At 44.3% G+C, this 17,168-nt stretch overlaps 1 protein-coding gene across 2 annotated transcripts in view; it reads left to right on the forward strand.

Moving 5' to 3' along the window:
- The first annotated feature begins 209 nt into the window (after positions 1-209).
- Positions 210-17,168, forward strand: part of STIM1 (stromal interaction molecule 1) — a 211,618-nt gene continuing 194,659 nt past the window's right edge. For both annotated transcript variants that reach the window (XM_049890011.1, XM_049890012.1), the window contains exon 1: positions 210-348. In XM_049890011.1, coding sequence (XP_049745968.1) covers positions 210-348 — 139 coding nt within the window. The remainder of the gene's footprint in view (positions 349-17,168) is intronic.

The following is a 17,168-nucleotide window of genomic DNA, read 5'->3' on the forward strand; positions in this document are numbered from 1 at the left end:
GCGCGGGCTCGGTTCCCGCGTCCAAACTTGGAGCACTTGACCTTTGGCTGTCGGAGGAGGCAGGCCCGCGGGTGGTTGGACAGCTGCGGCGCCGGGAGGGCATCTTGCCCAGAGTTCCGGGATCGTCGGCTGCACTCCCGGGCTCCTGGCTTTGCCTCAGGGATCCCGAGGTGTCCACATCAGGCGCATGTTGACTGAGACCTGGAGTCATGGATGTGTGCGCCCGTCTTGCCCTGTGGCTCCTTTGGGGGCTTCTCTTGCATCAGGGCCAGAGCTTCAGCCATAGCCACAGTGAGAAGGCAACAGGAACCGGCTCAGGGGCCAGTTCTGAGGAGTCCACCGCAGCAGGTAAGGCTTTGCCAAGGGCTCGGCTGGACTGGGGGCTGTAATTCAGAACTGAGGGGCACAGAGTGGGCAAGTTGAATCCTAGGTTTGTACCTGAGTGGTTGGTGGAAGATCCACACGTGGCACTGCCTTTTCCCAGAAGTCCAAGAAGTTCTTACTCTTGAGGAGCTATGGCTAGTGTCTCTTTTTCCCCTGAACAATTCTCCTTATCCCTTCCCAGGATATCTTTTGTTGGCAATGAGAGGAGGCCTGCCTTTTGGCACCCCAGTCTTTCAGACCAGCAAGCCAAAACACCTTCTCAGGACTACTTGTCTGAAAGAATGGTCTGGCCAGATAATAAGTCCATTGCTCCTGACCAGTTTCAGCATTTGGCAGCACAGGGGAAGCTGAGGCTGTTTGGGTTGGGCAGGGAAAGTCAGGGCTGGGCCAGTCTATTGGCTGATAGCCTGGTGTTCAGGTTGGCCTTTCTATCCCAACAACCATGGGAACTTAGTCACTCCCTTCACTTAGGTAACCTGCTGTCTCTAGGCCCATTTGAAATATCAAGGCAGTTCCTTAGACAGAACCCTATTTATCACCAAGGAGTTAAGTGGCCTTTTCTTGACATGGACACAATTCCCGAAACCACTTGTTGACGCCTTCTGTTTCTTCCGACTGTTGAGGGTTGGAATTCCATGTTTTTTTTTTTTTTTTTATCTGTCCTGGTTTTTCCCAGGCACTAGTGGAACCTTGTCAGGCAACAGAAGCCACGGTGTTCTGTTGTGGAAGAAAAGAGCACTTTTAAAATTCAGTTGCTTTACACAAGGCATAGAAGGAGAAAAGATCAGTTCTCCTTCCCCACTTCTCTCACTCTGTTGTTGTAATCAGCCCAAAGCTGTGGAGCTGTAGCATGGGGACAATATATAGCTGGGTTGTTTCTAGGGGTAGGCAAGCTCAAGTGACAGAGGCAGCTTAGTGGGTACCCACTGATACAAGTAGGAAAAGGAAATACGGGTCATGGTTGCTGTATTTCATGGATGGATTCAGAGGCTGGCTCTTTCTTGGGCAACTCCCTCTTAGCATCCCTGACTGGGCTCATTGTGATGCCAGAAGCCTCAAGGACTGGGTTTCAAAGGACACCAGGGTTACCTTGTGTATAAAAAAGCATGGCATCTGGGCTGTTGCTTTTAAGATAGGTTTTTTCTGCATATTAATCCTATCTCTCCATAGGGAATTTCCTCTTTTTGGCCTCTAAAATCTAGCTCAAACCTTGGTTCTCTTTGGGTTGTGAAGGAAAAGGATAGTAGGCAGATGTAGACTGAACAGTGGAAAAGGCCTGAGGAGCATCTCTGCTGTCCCAGTGACATCCCTGTTTATAACTGTCAATATGTCCTTTCTACACTCTAAACTATGAGTATCTGACATAAAATGCATGTTTTGGGGGGCTGTGGGAGTGTTTTGTATTTTGTATTTTAGTTTTGAATTTTAGGAGGCAACCCTGGTGGCATAGTGGTTAAGTGCTATGGCTGCTAACTGAAAGGTTGGCAGTTCGAATCCACCAGGCGCTCCTTGGAAACTCTATGGGCCAGTTCTACTCTGTCCTATAGGGTCACTATGAGTCGGAATCGACTCGACGGTGCTGGGTTTGGTTTGGTTTTTTTTTTTTGGTTAGCTAGCTATCAGGAAGTTTTTGTATCCCTACCGGCCCAAGATAAGAGGCATTCTAGCATCCCTCAGAACAACCCGATGACTTAAACTTAAGGACACAGCCCTCCACGCAATTTCAAAGATCTGGCTGTGCTGATTATACCACTCAGACCTTTTTTTTTTGGTCTTTTCTTACTTTCGGTTCAGAAATTGGTTTCTGCTGTCGCAATAATGTTGAACCCCAGGAATGGCAGTCTCAGAGAGAGACCGAAGGTGCTGGGAATGGCTATAATTTGTGGGAACCATGGGGCTCCCACACTATTGTTCTGGTATATTGTCCCCTTGGACCTGTCTGGGACCTTGTCTCTGACTAAGACAGGGCCTCATTTTTGCAGAGAGGTAGCTCATGGTCTGGGTTCTGCCAAAGGACTTGGGGAGAAGCTTTCTACGCAACTAGGAACTCTTTTGGCTGTTCCAGCCCCTCTGTATCTCCAGAGCACCGGCACAGTTTTGCTTGTCCTTAAAGCTGCCACTTTTCTAAATCAGATTCAACATACCAAGTCAATTTGTGTGTTCCCGTTAGTTTATATTTTACTTATACAGCTATTTTTCCTACAAAATCTCACAATAGCCTTTGTGACACTAGATGGTGGGACAGGTAGTATTATCTCCATTTTTATGGATAATAAAACTGGGTCCTGTGTTCCATCTTATGGCAGGTCTTCTAATGCTTAAGTCCTGGATTTCTTCCATCTTCTCAGGCCCTACCCTATTAAAGGAGCACTAGGTGGGCCAGGAGAATTAGTTTTCCTCCTGGTGAGTTAGGCAGAGGCCCTGATGACTCTTTAGCTGAAATCCAAGAAAAGGGCTGTCTTTTCCTCCTCTTCAGAGTCTTCTACAGGGACCCAGAAAGTTGCATTTTTTTTCTCTTGTTGGATGTATATGCCCATCTGACTCTTTTTAGTCAGTTAGAAAATTTGATTCTAAAAATGATTTAGTCAGAATGCTTTTGGATTTACCATGTGTACACTAAACACTTAAAAAACTGACCCTGCTGTGAAGGCAGGTGCACTGCTACAAGACCCTCTGATTGGGTGTTGGAGAGGGCATTTCTGTCACCTCTTTTGATGCCTGCCTACCTAGTCATGTTAAGTCAGTCTCAGCAAAGACCTGTGCCTGGCTGTGTCAGGCTGGGTCCTGCGTTTCTGGAGATGGCCTAAAGTTGATTCTTGAAATATCCTTTAGGCTCTGGGCTTACTGCCTCCAGAAGCCCAAAATGTTTTCTGCGGAATTGTGTGAGGAGTCCCAGATGGAGCCTAGAGCTGTGGCCACCAGTGTCGGAGGTATTGAGGGCCTCTGATCAGGACCTGTGGTTTGGCTCATTACAGCTAGAACAGGGCCTTGGAGGATAGGCATCAGGGCAGTGTGAGGAGACCCTGTTGGAGTGAAGGGCTTGAGCCCTGCCTACCCACCCAGCTAGTTGCTGCTGCCTCCAAGGCTATAAATGGTCTGGCCATCTTGGTAGCAATGCTATTTTTAGCTGAGGGTGGCTCCCGGAACTGGGCTGGGGCCAAGGGTAGGTAGGTGGGGCTTGGCTGAGGCTAATACTAAGGGTTGGGGAAAGGGTCATACTAATCCTGGGACATTATTTGCTCCCAGGCCTCAGCTTTGACAATCACTCTTAGCTAGGCTAATTGATTCAGCAAACATTGGACAGTAACAGCCCATGTGCTATTTATTCAACAAATATTTGAGTGTTTGCCTGGGACGGGTACTGTATTTTGTGTTGGTAATCCAAGGGTGGAAACCCTGGTGGTGTAGTGGTTAAGTACTATGGCTGCTAACCAAGAGGTTGGCAGTTCTAACCTGCCAGGTACTCCTTGGAAACTCTATGGGGCAGTTCTACTCTGTCCTATAGGGTCGCTATGAGTCAGAATTGACTCGACGGCAGTGGGTTTGGTTTTGGGTTTTTTTAATCCAAGGGTAAACCAAACAGACATGTTTTCTGCCCTCATAGAGTTTACAGTCTAGTAGGGGAGACAATGAACACATAGGTAAAAATATTGTCATGTGGTAAGTGCTATGGAAGAAAACATAAACGAGGTGCTATGATGAGACTAGGAAGAGGAGAACTAGCTAAAGTAGGAACCCAATGCCTAGTAGGACAGATTAATGCAATAATAATAAATTATGTTTTTTTTTTGAGTGCTTTTTTCTATATACCAGCTATTATTCCAAACATTTTATTTTATTTAATTCTTACAACCATTCTCTGTGATAGGTATCATTATCCCCATTTTATAGATGATGAAATTGAATCAGAGACAGGTTAAGTAACTTGCACAAGGTTACACAGATAATAAGGCATAGAGCCAGAATTTGGATCCAGGCAGTCTGACTCTTCTCCCTACCCAGTTCCTATCCTCCCTCAGTCATGAGAATATACACTCTCTCAAAACTTGGTGATAAATGCTGTAATAGAGGTATTGTATATGTATACAAAAAGGCGTGGGAGGCCAAGGGGAAGAAGTGACTAACCTTGCCTGGGAAAGCTGGGGGAGGCTTTACAGTTTCCCCCCAAGTTTTTCTCACATTTTGGGGAGATCAAAAATGACTGCCTAATTCAAAGTTAAGAGGTGGAAACATCAATTAGTTCCACATACTTGTTTTTACATATGAAGAAAGTGATGCCCAGAGAGGCATCAAACAGAAGCTCCACAGTAGGTTATTGGTAGAACATAGTCATTTGAGTCAGGGACCTTGGCTTAATCAGCCATTCAATCCACAAGTCCATAATGAGTGCTTACTGCTTGCTTTGCACTGTGGAAGGAACTTGGGGCTACCAAAGAAGTCTAAGTCTGGTGGGACCATGTATATTTAGAGAATATTGAGTACAACATAATGCATAGCCTTAGTGAAGGGCCAAACATGCAGAATAGACAGTGTATGCTGAGAGTTAAGAGATCTGTGTGGGCTGGGCTCAGGTGGCTGTGGAGGGCTTCCTGGAAGGAGTGGGTGAGAGCAGGCAGGAGAGAAGGAGGAGAGTATAGTCTGACTTTGGGGAGGTTGGAGGAAAGGGCCACTGTAGATGTCTAGCTCATCAGTGTGAGCACATGGTATCTCACTGTTTGGCAACTGAATAATAATTAGAGTTGCTTCATAGTTGGTCAGCTACCTTGCCTGAGTGCTTGTAGACAGGAAGGTTGCAATCATTTGTGATCTAGTGGCGGGTCTAATAACTGCCATAACTTTGAAGTTATGTTGGGTATAAATTGTAAATAATATTTTGAGATATCTGCAACAATGCAGTGTGACATGGAAATAGCTATTATTTCTATTGGTGAAAAATCATAGTTACTGCTAATAATATTGTGGTTGGTTGCCTACATATATAATTGAAGGAAAGGCTAACTTTCGATAAGAGAATATTGAAAAAAAAATGTAATTTTTTCCCCTCCACATTCACCAAAAAAAAAAAAAACAAACTACAAAACCCAAACCCGTTGCCATCAAGTTGATTCTGACTCATAGCAGCCACCAAACCAAACCAAGCCCACTGCTGTCAAGTCAATTCTGATTCATAGTGACCCTACAGGATAGAGTAGAACTGCCCCACAGGGTTTCCAAGGCTATAAATCTTGACAGAAGCAGACTGCTACATTTTTCCCGCAAAGTGGCTGGTGGATTGGAAGCGCTGACCTTTTGGTTAGCAGCTGAGCACTTTAACCATTGCACCATCAGAGCTCTTCTACTCATAGCATAGGCCCACTGAATTCTGTCTTTGGACCCTCTAGGGGCCTGGGGTCTTTCTGTTAAGACTCTTATGCTCTCAGGCAAGAAGAGATGAGGCCCTGTGGAGGGTAGTGGTTTTCTAGGTCTCCACAGGATTTGGGTTTGAGCACCAAGGTGCCCCTCTGGTTTCCTGCTGGGGACTTTTGAGATATATTGCTGAGTGGACTCATTACTGGGACTGCTGTGGTACTTTTGGGAAATGATCCTCCAGGAAACCCAGCAGCTCTGGCTGTCAGACTTCTGGGGAGTGAGAAAGACACCAAACTGGGCCTCCAACAGAGCGTTCTTTTTTTGTTGCTACTGATTTAAAAAAGAAAAAAAACTATGAAATATTTAAGATATTCAACAAAGCATAAAGAATAATACATTGACTACCCATATGCCTGCAACACAGTTTAAGAAATAAGATAATAACAAAAGAGAGTGTTCTTTTTTGCTCCCAGGACACTTCCTATAAATTTCTAATGTAACACGTAGCACATTGTATATATATATGTTTGTTCCCTTACAAGTGTAAGCTCTTTGTAAAGGGCGGGGCTGTACTTTATTTGTTGCTGTTTTTTTGGTGCCAATCATGAAGCCTCCCTTAAGTTTGCGGGAAAAGCTGGACTTAGGACCTGTATGAATGGATCCTTTTTTCTCTCTTTCTTTCAAACCATCTCATATGTCTTGGTACAAATTCTGGGTCTTTCTTCAATGCTTGGAGGTGTTGCTCACTCAGGTTACTTTTTCTTAAGTTTCATTCAAACTCAGATCTTTTTATCTCTTTTCAGCCTATTCTTTTATTTTATCCTCAACTTTGGAATTAGGTAGGGCTGTGATTATTTATTCCCATTTTAAAGATGATGATTTGTAACTGAGAAATTTGTGTTCTAGGTCATGTTGCTAAACAGTGGTAGACTTAGAACTATAACTCTGGGAATCTATGCTATGCACGAAGCCTGTGTTTTTTTTTTTTTTTTTTATCAGACCACATTATCTGTCAGTATGTCCCAAAGAGGGGGACGCCTCACTGATCTGGCACTCAGAGCCTGTAACCTCAATGATCTGGCCATAGCCATAAACCTGAGGGAAATAACAAAGGCATTTGAGTACTCTAGTACCTATCACAATGCTGTGCTGCTCTGGAGGAGAGAGAGTCTACAGTCTTAACAACCGTGCTACATTGTTGGAGTTATTTGTTTATGTGCCTGCCTTCCTTGATGTATTATAAGCTCCTTAAGGGTTAAGACAGCAATTATTCAACTTTATACTCCTAGCTCCTAGTAAAAGGCTTGACACATAGTAGATTCTCTGTAAAGTTTGGAGAACTGAACCTAAGGAGATTGGTTCCTCCCTGCTTTTAATTCAACTGAGGTTTACTAGGCACTGATTAGAAGTTGAGGATTTTTCTTGGGAAGAGTTAGGTAAAGTTAAAGAAATAGCTTCATCTTTTTAGAAAGTTCACTCTTTTAGAATTCCTCTTTCCCTGCTAATGCTAGATAAATGAAGTCTTGCTGTCTTTGTCAGGGGGAAACAATCAGATTAGTTTGGGTCTTTCAGTCTCACTTCACTCAGAAGAAGATTGTCTAGGAATTTTATGAGGCCATACTCTTATTATTGGAGTTCTTACCAGGAGAATGCAATTAATAGGAGCTGGGAAACTCTCTAATTCCACAGCCACAGACGACCTATGCCATACATGTAAAGACTCTGGATGTGGTCAAACCAGGCTTACACTAGGCACTGGGGAAGCTGTTGGTAAAGCCTGGGTGCTGGTATCTGACCTTATTTCTGGCCTGTACCCCCTTCCTTTTACTGGATATAACCACTTCCCTGGCTCCACCAGCAGGCTGCAGATAGCTGAGCATGTAAGACTGGTCCCCATCTGTATTAGTTATTTATTGCTGTGTAACAAATAATCTCAAAACACAGGGGCTTAAAACAACACATGTTTGTTATCTCACAACTTCTGTGTATCTGGAATCTGAGTGTTGTTTAGTTGTGTGCCAGGGTCTCTCATGAGGTTGCAGTCAAGCTGTTGACTGGGCCTATGGTCTTATCTGAAGGTTTGATTGGGGGGAGGGGGTTTTCTTTCAAGCTAATTTACATGGTTGTTGGCAGGCTTCTGTTCCTTGCCACATGGACCTCTCCATAGGGCTGCCTTATGATGGCTTCCCTCAGGGCAAGTGAGCCAAGAGATAATGAGAGAAAGAGAGAGAGAGCTAAGATGGGAGCCACAGTCTTTTTAATCATGTAATTTTGGAAATGATCAGCGGTTACTTCTGCTATATTTTATTTCTTAGAAGCAAGTCAATAAGTGCACCCCACCCTCATGGGTAGGGGTTATACTAGGGTATGAACATTGAGAGGGCAGGGATCATTTTGGGCCATCTTAGATGCTGCCTGTGATGTTATGCTGGGGCCATGATTTTGGGGACAAGGGCTTCTAGGTGTTGTGGGCTCTTAGCTTTTCTTTGACTTCTTTTGTTTGCCACATAGGGTTTTTTTTTTTTAATAATTTTTATTGTGCCTTGAGAGTTTACAAATCAAGTCAGTCTCTCACACAAAAACCCATATACACCTTGCTACATACTCCCAATTACTCTCACCCTAATGAGACAGCCCGCTCTCTCCCTCCACTCTCTTTTTGTGTCCATTTCGCCAGCTTCTAACCGCCTCCACCCTCTCATCTCCCCTCCAGGCAGGAGATGCCAACATAGTCTCAAGTGTCCGCCTGATCCAAGAAGCTCAGTCCTCACCAGCATCCCTCTCCAACCCACTGTCCAGTCCAATCCATGTTTGAAGAGTTGGCTTCGGGAATGGTTCCTGTCCTGGGTCAACAGAAGATCTGGGGGCCATGACCACCGGGATCCTTCTAGTCTCAGTCAGACCATTAAGTCTGGTCTTATGAGAATTTGGGGTCTACATGCCACATAGGGTTTTGTGGACTCTTTTTGTACTCCCTTTGGTATTGGGGTTTGGGTTGGTATTGTGCCCTCTACACTCTCAGAGGACTCCTGGCCTCTCCTCCCCTGTCTTAGGTCAATCCTAAATTACCTTTTTATCTGAGGCTCTAGTCCTGCCTCCCAGTGCCTAGTTTGGTGACTTTGATTCTGGACCCCATTGTGTAGCTACTAGCCTTGGAGCCTTCACTGCACCAACTTGGCTTCTGAGAGCTAGATTTATAGGTGGTATTGAATTGGGACTTACCCACTGTCGTGGATTGAATTGTGTCCCCCCAAAATATCTGTCAACTTTGGTAGGTCATGATTCCCAATATTGTATGATTGTCTACCATTTTGTCATCTGATGTGATTTCCCTATGTGTTATAAATCCTATCACTATGAAGTTAATGAGATGGATTAGCAGCAGTTATATTGATGAGATATACAAGATTTGATAGTGTCTTAAGCCAATCTCTTTTGATATATAAAAGAGAGAAACAAGCAGAGAGACATGGGAACCTCATACCACCGAGAAGGAAGAGCCAGGAGAATAGCATGTCCTTTGAACCCGGGGCCCTTGCGCTCAGAAGCTCTTAATCCGGAGGAAGATTAACAAGGACCTTTCTCCAGACCTGACAGAGAAAGCCTTCCCCTGGAGCTGATGCCCTGAATTTGGACTTTTAGCCTATTAGACTGTGAGAGAATAAATTTCTCTTTGTTAAAGCCATCCACTTGTGGTATTTCTGTTATAGCAGCATTAGATGACTAAGATACCGACTGAGAGACTGAAAACTTAATTTGACCTTTTAGGCCATTGGTGTTAGATGCTAGGACTTATATCCTAGCACATCAAACCTGGAAGTGCTTTTAGGGTCTCTCTCTCCTAAACTTCTCATTTTACGTATGAGGGGAACAAACTTACCCAAAGTTTTGCTTCACCAGGGCTAGAATTTAGTTTTTCCTGATTCTCATTTACATGTTGTTCCCACTCTGTTGTGGACCCTCACTACCTTAATGCAGCCAGTTTGGATTGTTAGGGTATTTGAGACCCATACAGTGGAGATCAAGAAAGCAGTACACAGTGTTGTATTATGGTCACAGAAATTGGTCTGGGCAAAATTGGGGGTATATAAAGTCAGTGTTAGGTGCTACTTCTGAGGAGTTTCGAGTCCAGCTAGAAAGTTTTTGTATAACCAAAAAAACCAAACCCACTGCTGCGGAGTTGATTCCAACTCATAGCGACCCTATAGGACAGAGTAGAACTGCCCCATAGAGTTTCCAAGGAGCACATGGCGGATTTGAACTGCCGACCTCTTGGCTAGCAGCTGTAGCACTTAACCACTACGCCACCAGGGTTTCCAGAAAGCTTTTATATAGGCACAGAAAAAGAAGCCCCAGTAACATCTGTAGAATATGGTAACTAATATCTACACTCTGTACGACTTTCTTGTTACTCTCAGTCCATCGCAAGGAGAAATCTCTGTGTGTTGGGATGTGCAGGGGAAGTTTCTTGAAGGAGACGGGTTAGAGCATTATATTGCATGCCTTACCATTGTTTGATTCAGGCTGGCTGCATTGTGTATTTGGGGCCTTCAGCAGCAGGGTAAATGGCATCTAAAGCTTTTGAGGTTACTTGTGGCTACCTGGAAAGTGCCAAGGGGAAGCTTTCAGGGCACAGAGAATTTGACAAAGCCTTGCCTGTGCTGGCACAACCTGGTAGGGCAGACAAGTCTTGAATAGGGATGGGCATGGCTCTGTCATGCTGTCAGAGTGGAGCATATTTATTTTGTGTGAGAGGCCATGTAAGGAAAAACCTGAAATAAGTCAACAGCACTGTACCTTTTTTTTTTTTACTCCCTGCCGGGGAGCTTGGAATTGAGAAGGCACAGACTCTAACATCCCTCTATGGGTGGTGGTTGCTTTTCCCACCCAGGTCTCTGGCCCCTGGCCACTTTGCCCACTTCACCTCCCTTTGTTTCCTTCTCTGAATTCTTGGCTCAACCAGGCTTTTTTCTTTGTCCTGGTCCCCAGAACACACTTTATACTGCTTCTCCTTTGCCTTTTGCCTCATGTCATTTTACTCTTCTTCCGGAATGTCCTCCCCTCTCCTCCTTCCTACCCAATCTCTCGGTCTTCTGTGATGTTTTCCCTGACACTAATGTTAGCCATGAGATCCCTCTTATCTCCTATCAAACCCTTCCTGTAGCACTTTCTGTCTGTAACACTCACTATGCACTTCACACTTTGCTTATGCCTCTTATGGCAAGAGGCAGCTTGACTTATCAGGAGCAATGGTTACCGCTGGCTTGAGTCTTTATTGACAGTATGATTACAGTTTCCTCACTTGAGAAAATGGGGTTAAAGGAATTAATGTATGTGAAAGGTTGTATAAATTCTAAAGCTTTTTATTCCCCTCCTTTTTTTCTCCCTATTGTGGTCAAGAACCATCTCTGTTTTGCTGACCAGAGTATTTATCCTCTGTATCCATCACAGTGCTGGTCAGAGAGTATGTGCCTAATAGATATTTGTTGAATAAATGAATGAATGACAATGAGTTGATCCTTGGATTGAGTAGGCAGGGAGGGGGAGCACCAAGTAAATTGACATCAGTTCCTGTGAAAAGCTTAGACAAGTATGCCCTGGAATTGGGGGTAGAATTCACATGGTGGGTTTTCTGAGGCATTCTTTGTGTACCCTCTTTTCTGCCTGACCTAGCACCTCATCCCTATTTACTGAGCACCTGCCGAGGCTGTGCTCAGTGACAGTTACCAGTCACACGGGGGAATGGCTTGGCCGTTGGCTCTGGCTGGCAGCTTTTGTTTGCCACAGCAGCGGCTGCCCTGAGCAGGTGGTTGCAGTAGGAGTGGAGTAGGGCTGTGCTTGCAGAGGGCCGGCAGGAGACCTGTGGGCAAGACATCCTTGGGTCCTGCCACTCCTCTGTCTTTGGTTCCACAGCCTAGATGGATTTACCTCAGGCAAAACTTGAGGCAGCAGAATGAACAGAGTGAACTTTAACTGCTTTTCTTAGCCTGGCTTGTGGGTTGGAGGAGGGCGCCTTCTTTCATGGTTCCTGCTTCTGGGCTTTTTTTGCAGCAGGGGATGGGATAGCCCTGTGAAGATCACCGGCTTTTTAAATGTTATCTCTGGTGTTCAGAACTCCCTGGGCTCCAGAGAGCTCCAGCGTGAGCAGACTTCACTCCTGCTTTCCTTCACGGCATTGAGGAGGGAGGGGCTTTCATAGAGGTCAGCATAGGAGTATCATCTGTGCTGTCAGCATGGCCCAGTTAGGACAAACCTGTCCCTTTCCTCTGTTAGCCACATTTACACAGCTCCTGGCTGTCTTGTGCTGAGCTCTGGCCTAGGTGATAACCAAAAATGTGACTGGCAGACAGGCAGGCTTTCTAATCTCCTATGCCTCTAATTTTCTCTAGTGTGATTCAGTAGCTCTGCTCTTGTTTGGCCTCTCTGAGTTATCTCAGGCCTCTCAGGAAGCTCTTAGAACTCTCACCACTACAGTGTATTTTAAAACAAATGTGGCCGTCTTTGCCAAGTTCCCAGAGCCAGCTTCTGAAATGTACTCGTGGCCCAGGGAGAGCAGCGTCCTTCAGGTATGATACCTACCCAGGTTAGAAAGCAGTATGTGTCTGTGTGTTTGTTCCTGAGTAGTTGAGGGGTGGGGGGGGAGGGGGACTTCTTATTTCCAGAAACTTTTCCTCACAAGGGCAAAGGTTACTAGGACTCACACTTCTTATCTCTGAAGAAATAAATATGTAAGACAACTCTAATGACTTCAGTGATAAGAATGATGATGATATAGCTACTATTTATTGAGCACCTATTGTGTTCTAGGCACAGGGCTAGGTCCTTTATATCTGCACAACAACCCTTAAAGGTAAATATTGTTCTCATTTTACACATGAGGAAACTGTAACTCCAAGAATTTATGTAATTTTTTCAAGGTTACAAAACTTAGATATGGCTGAACTAAGATTTGAACTCATGTCTTTCTGACCCCAATGCCAGTACAGTTTCTGTTTTTGTGTGATAACTTGTGTGGAGGGAAAGAAACAGCTGCCTGACTTTAGGTAGAAACGTGTGCTTTGATTAAAAATTGTACATCTTATGGGACTATTAGTGGCATTGGTTTGTTTTATCACCTAAGTGGTGTGGAAGAAACTGGAATTTGGAGTTGGGGAGTGGGGGAAAGAAAGAGAGGCTATATTTCACTTGTGAATTCTGAATGAATAATATCACATCGGGAAATGTCTGGCTACAGAGTGGTATGTGTTCAGCTTGTATCTCCCCAAAATAGCACTCTGGTTGAGCTAGTCTAGATTTAACCCCTGGGATAGGGTCTGTTTCTATTAGTATTCTTTACTTCTTTTTTTTAACATTTACTATGTGTGTTATGGAGCCATGGTAATGCAGCGGTTAAGAGCTTGGCTGCTAACCAAAAGGTCAGCAGTTTGAATCCACCAGCTGCCCCTTGGAAACCCTGTGGGGCAGTTTTACCCTGCCCTGTAGGGTCACTATGAGTTGGAATTGACTTGACAGCAACTTTTTTTTTTTTTTTTTTTGATTAGTATGTTATGGAGTCCTGGTGGCGAGAGCTATGGTGAGCTATGGCGGCTAACCAGAAGGTCGGCAGTTCAAATCTACCAGCTTCTCCTTGGAAACCCTGTGGGTAGTTTTACTTTGTCCTGTAGAGTCACTGTGAGTTGGAATTGACTTGACGGCAATTTTTTTTTTTTTTAATGTTTGTTATTTGTCAACCTCTGTCCAGTAGAAGCATTCACTATAGTAGAGGAGTTAAGATGTACACCTACAATTTTTTTTGCACCTATATTTTTATCATAGTAAGAGCTCCTATTTATTGAGCACCTACTGTAAGCCAGAAGCCCTGGTGGTGCAGTGGTTAAGAGCTACAGCTGCTAACCAAAAGGTCGGCAGTTTGAATCCAACAGCTATTCCTTGGAAACACTATGGGGCAGCTCTCCTCTGTCCTATAGGGTTGCTATGAGTCGGAATCAACTCAACAGTGATGGGTTTGGTATTTTGGTTTTTACCGTAAGCCAGGACCGTGCTAGATACTTTCACATACATGATTTTATTTAATCCTCAGAACCGGTCTCCCATTTTATAACTTATGTACAAGGCAATCTATGTTCAGTGCCCTAAAACCCAAAAACCCAGTGCCGTTTCAGTGCTCTATGAATGATAATTATAGTGCTGTTGGAAGATGGGATCGCCTTCTCCTGGAGAGATTAGGTTTTTTTAGTGGAGGAGGTAGCAACTTTTTGAGTCTTCAGGAGGTGCTTCAGGCAGAAATATAAAGGAGGTTGAAGGACACATTCCAGTAAGAGGAAATGTTATGAGTAAAGAGTCTTTGACAGACATTGGTTAGTCCAGATTGGCTGGAGAGTAACATCTGTGAAGAAGAATACTATAAAATAAGGCAAAAAAAAAAAATCAAGGAACGATTACAGAGGGCCTCAAATGTCAGGTTAAAGAGTTTGGACTTTATTCTGCAGGCAGTAAGTAGTCCTTGAAGGTTTTGAGCAGGGGAGAGACATAAGCTGAGTTATGCTTTAGAAAGATTAACGTCACAGAGTATGCAGAATGCGTTGGCAGGGGTGAGGTTGGAGGTAGGGAGCCTAGATAGGAGACTTTGCAATTGTTTATGAGCAGAGGAGGTTACGGTCTCTGTTGTGGAGATGGAATCAATAGGACTTAAGAGTTTGAGTGTGAGGAGGGAAGAAAAGAGTCAAAGGTATAACAATGTTATAAGGTGGTGCCACTAGCAGAAAATATATGGCAGTTAGAAGGGGGATCGGGGCTAAGAGTTAATGAGTGGAAGGCTAGATGAATTTATTTGAAGTGCTGAGCAAGGGGCCACACTCCACAGCACTCCAGGAACCCAAGAATTCTCTTCCTTCTGTACTCATTTCACCTTCCTTCATTTTACAGATGAGCTTTCTGGGCCCAGCAGAAGTGAAACATTTGCCTAAGGTCATATAACCACTGCATGGTAGAATCCAAGCCTGAGAGTGAATCCAGGTCTCTTGCTTTTTAGCCATTAAGCTTTCTAATAAGACTTCATTTGAGTCTTCGAGACAGATAAACCTGGGTTCATCTCCAGGCTTTGCCATTTTCTATTTATGAAATCTTGAACAGGTTGTTTCTGAGCCGCAGTTTCCACATCTGCAAAAAAAAAGAGAGAGTGTTAATTCCTACCTCATGGAAGTTACGTTATTTTGTAAAACTCTTAAGTGCTGTGCCAGCGCGAAGGTATTATTCCAGGAATGATAATTACTGGCCGGTGCCAATATATATAGTGAGTATTTTAGTCAAATAAGAACAGACTCAAACAGTTTTTTGTGGAAGGTCTTCCTTCACTTTGTAGGCTGTTTAGGCTACTGACTCACCTGCGGTCAGGGCTTTCTGGTGTGGGAACATGCCCAAATTTCCCATTGTCACATGTTTCCAATTTTTGAATGGGAAATGAAGTTGTTGAAGGAACATTAAGTGACTGTACACTATCAGCTGCTCCTGTCCTGAGAGAAGATGATTAATATTCCTTTCCCAAAGGTATTTTGCCAACCTTCAGGTGGCTCAGGGTGTGGGGCAATTTAGGCTACGCTTACCCTCTGCTAGACTAGATTAAGCCCAGGCTTGAGACAGAGGTAGTAGGGTGCAGCTGCTAGTCAAAGCTAGTGCTTGGAGTCCTCATGTGGTCATCTCTTTGGTTTAGTACACATGTTCCTGAGTCCTCTTGAGAGTGAAACTAGGCTGCTCAAATAGGTGTATTGTCAGGTAGCCGGGCTGTGGCCTGTGTCTGTTCTCTGTCATGGGAGCAGGTCTAAACTGGCTGTCTTTTCTGACGTCTGGTCATATACTCTCTGAGAGTGAAGGGGGGAATGGAGGAAGATTTTATGATTAATAAAATAGCTGCTTATTGGTTTGCAGCTTCTGTCTTTAAGTATTTTCTTTCTCCATATTTCCTTTGAAATTTTTTTCTTCTCTCTTCCTAGCTTGGTTCTCTTGAGCCTTTATAGCTGTCTTTATGGCATACCTAGTTTAATAAAAAGAACACCAGATTAGGAATTAGGTGGATATAGTTTAGCTTGGGTTCTGATGCTCTTGGGTTTTCCGGGCCTCAGTTTCCTCATGCCCAGTACTATGGTGAAAACAGAATCTATCTCACAAGGTTTGCTTATGAGATAATATGACAGGCATTTGGTCTTATAAAAATACGAGTAATTTAGTAATTATTAGTTTTTCTCCTCTGACTTGTCTGATGATCTATTCTGTAGAATTCCCTGGTTCATCACCTCTCTTTACTACTCCTTATGTCTCCTAGGTTCTTAGCTCTTTCACTCTTCCTTGTAGCCTTACTTTTTTAACTCTTAATGACAAAAGGGAAAGTGTGGCTACATTGGCATTACACTTGGTACACTCGCAAGAGAGAGGGGCTGAGCCCTTGGGGAAATGTAAAGTTCATTGGCATTTGAGTGCAGCTTCTTGTCATTAACTTGAACAAATCTGTTTAGCCCATTGGGCCTCAGTTTTCATATCTGCCTCTTGGTTTATCATTATAGCTCCATTATTTTGAGTCTCGAAGTCACTTCCATTTCTGAGAGGCCGCCTTTAAAATGCAGGTATTACTGGGTTAAGGTTACTCTTGAACTCAGAATCAACAAATTCCTTTGCTAGCTTTTAGTATGGAGTAGGTTAGGGCATAAGGAACCTTGGTGGTGCCATGGTTAAGTGGTTAAGTGCTTGGCTGCTATCCAAAAGCTCAGCATCTACCAGCCACTCCTCAGGAGAAGGATGTGGCAATGTGCTTCCCTTAAGATTTATAGCTTTGGAAACCCTGTGGGGCAGTTCTACTCTGTCCTATAGGGTCACTATGAGTCTGAATCTACTCCAGGGGCAATGCGTTTGGTTTCAGCCTAGTTAGGTTAGGGCACAGCCGCTGGGAGAATGGGTCGCAGTTGGACTCTGGGGCGAGGGATGGAGCCTGGCAAGAGGGCAGCTCTTTCAGCTCAGTTTAGTGATGCAGGAAGGGTGTCAGGGCCTCAGGGCCCACACCCGGCTGCCTTCCTGAGCTGAGCTTGTGCCTGTACTTTCAGCCAGAAGTCAGAGCCTGGCGAAGCCTGATTCCCCCAAGAATTCAGTGATGAAAATTAGGGCACTTGAGCAAATATAATTGGCTGAGCTGTGTGAAGGGCAGAGGCTTTCCCTGGGGGCTCCTTTTAATCTCCTGTGATTATCGACTTTTAAGTTTGGACTAATTAAAATGTTGTTGGCAGCTGGACTTGATACTTTTGCTAGTACTAGGTCCTGCTCCATCCTCCTGGAGTATCAGAAGTTGGCACAGGCCTGTCTTTCCTGGGGAGTTGAGGAGCTGGTTTCTGTTTCCTCATCTACTAAATGCACTGTGATGATGTAGTATTTATCCAGAATGAGCTGTCACA

This window comes from Elephas maximus, chromosome 7 (assembly GCF_024166365.1).
Source record: "Elephas maximus indicus isolate mEleMax1 chromosome 7, mEleMax1 primary haplotype, whole genome shotgun sequence".
In the NCBI taxonomy this organism is placed as follows: domain Eukaryota; kingdom Metazoa; phylum Chordata; class Mammalia; order Proboscidea; family Elephantidae; genus Elephas; species Elephas maximus.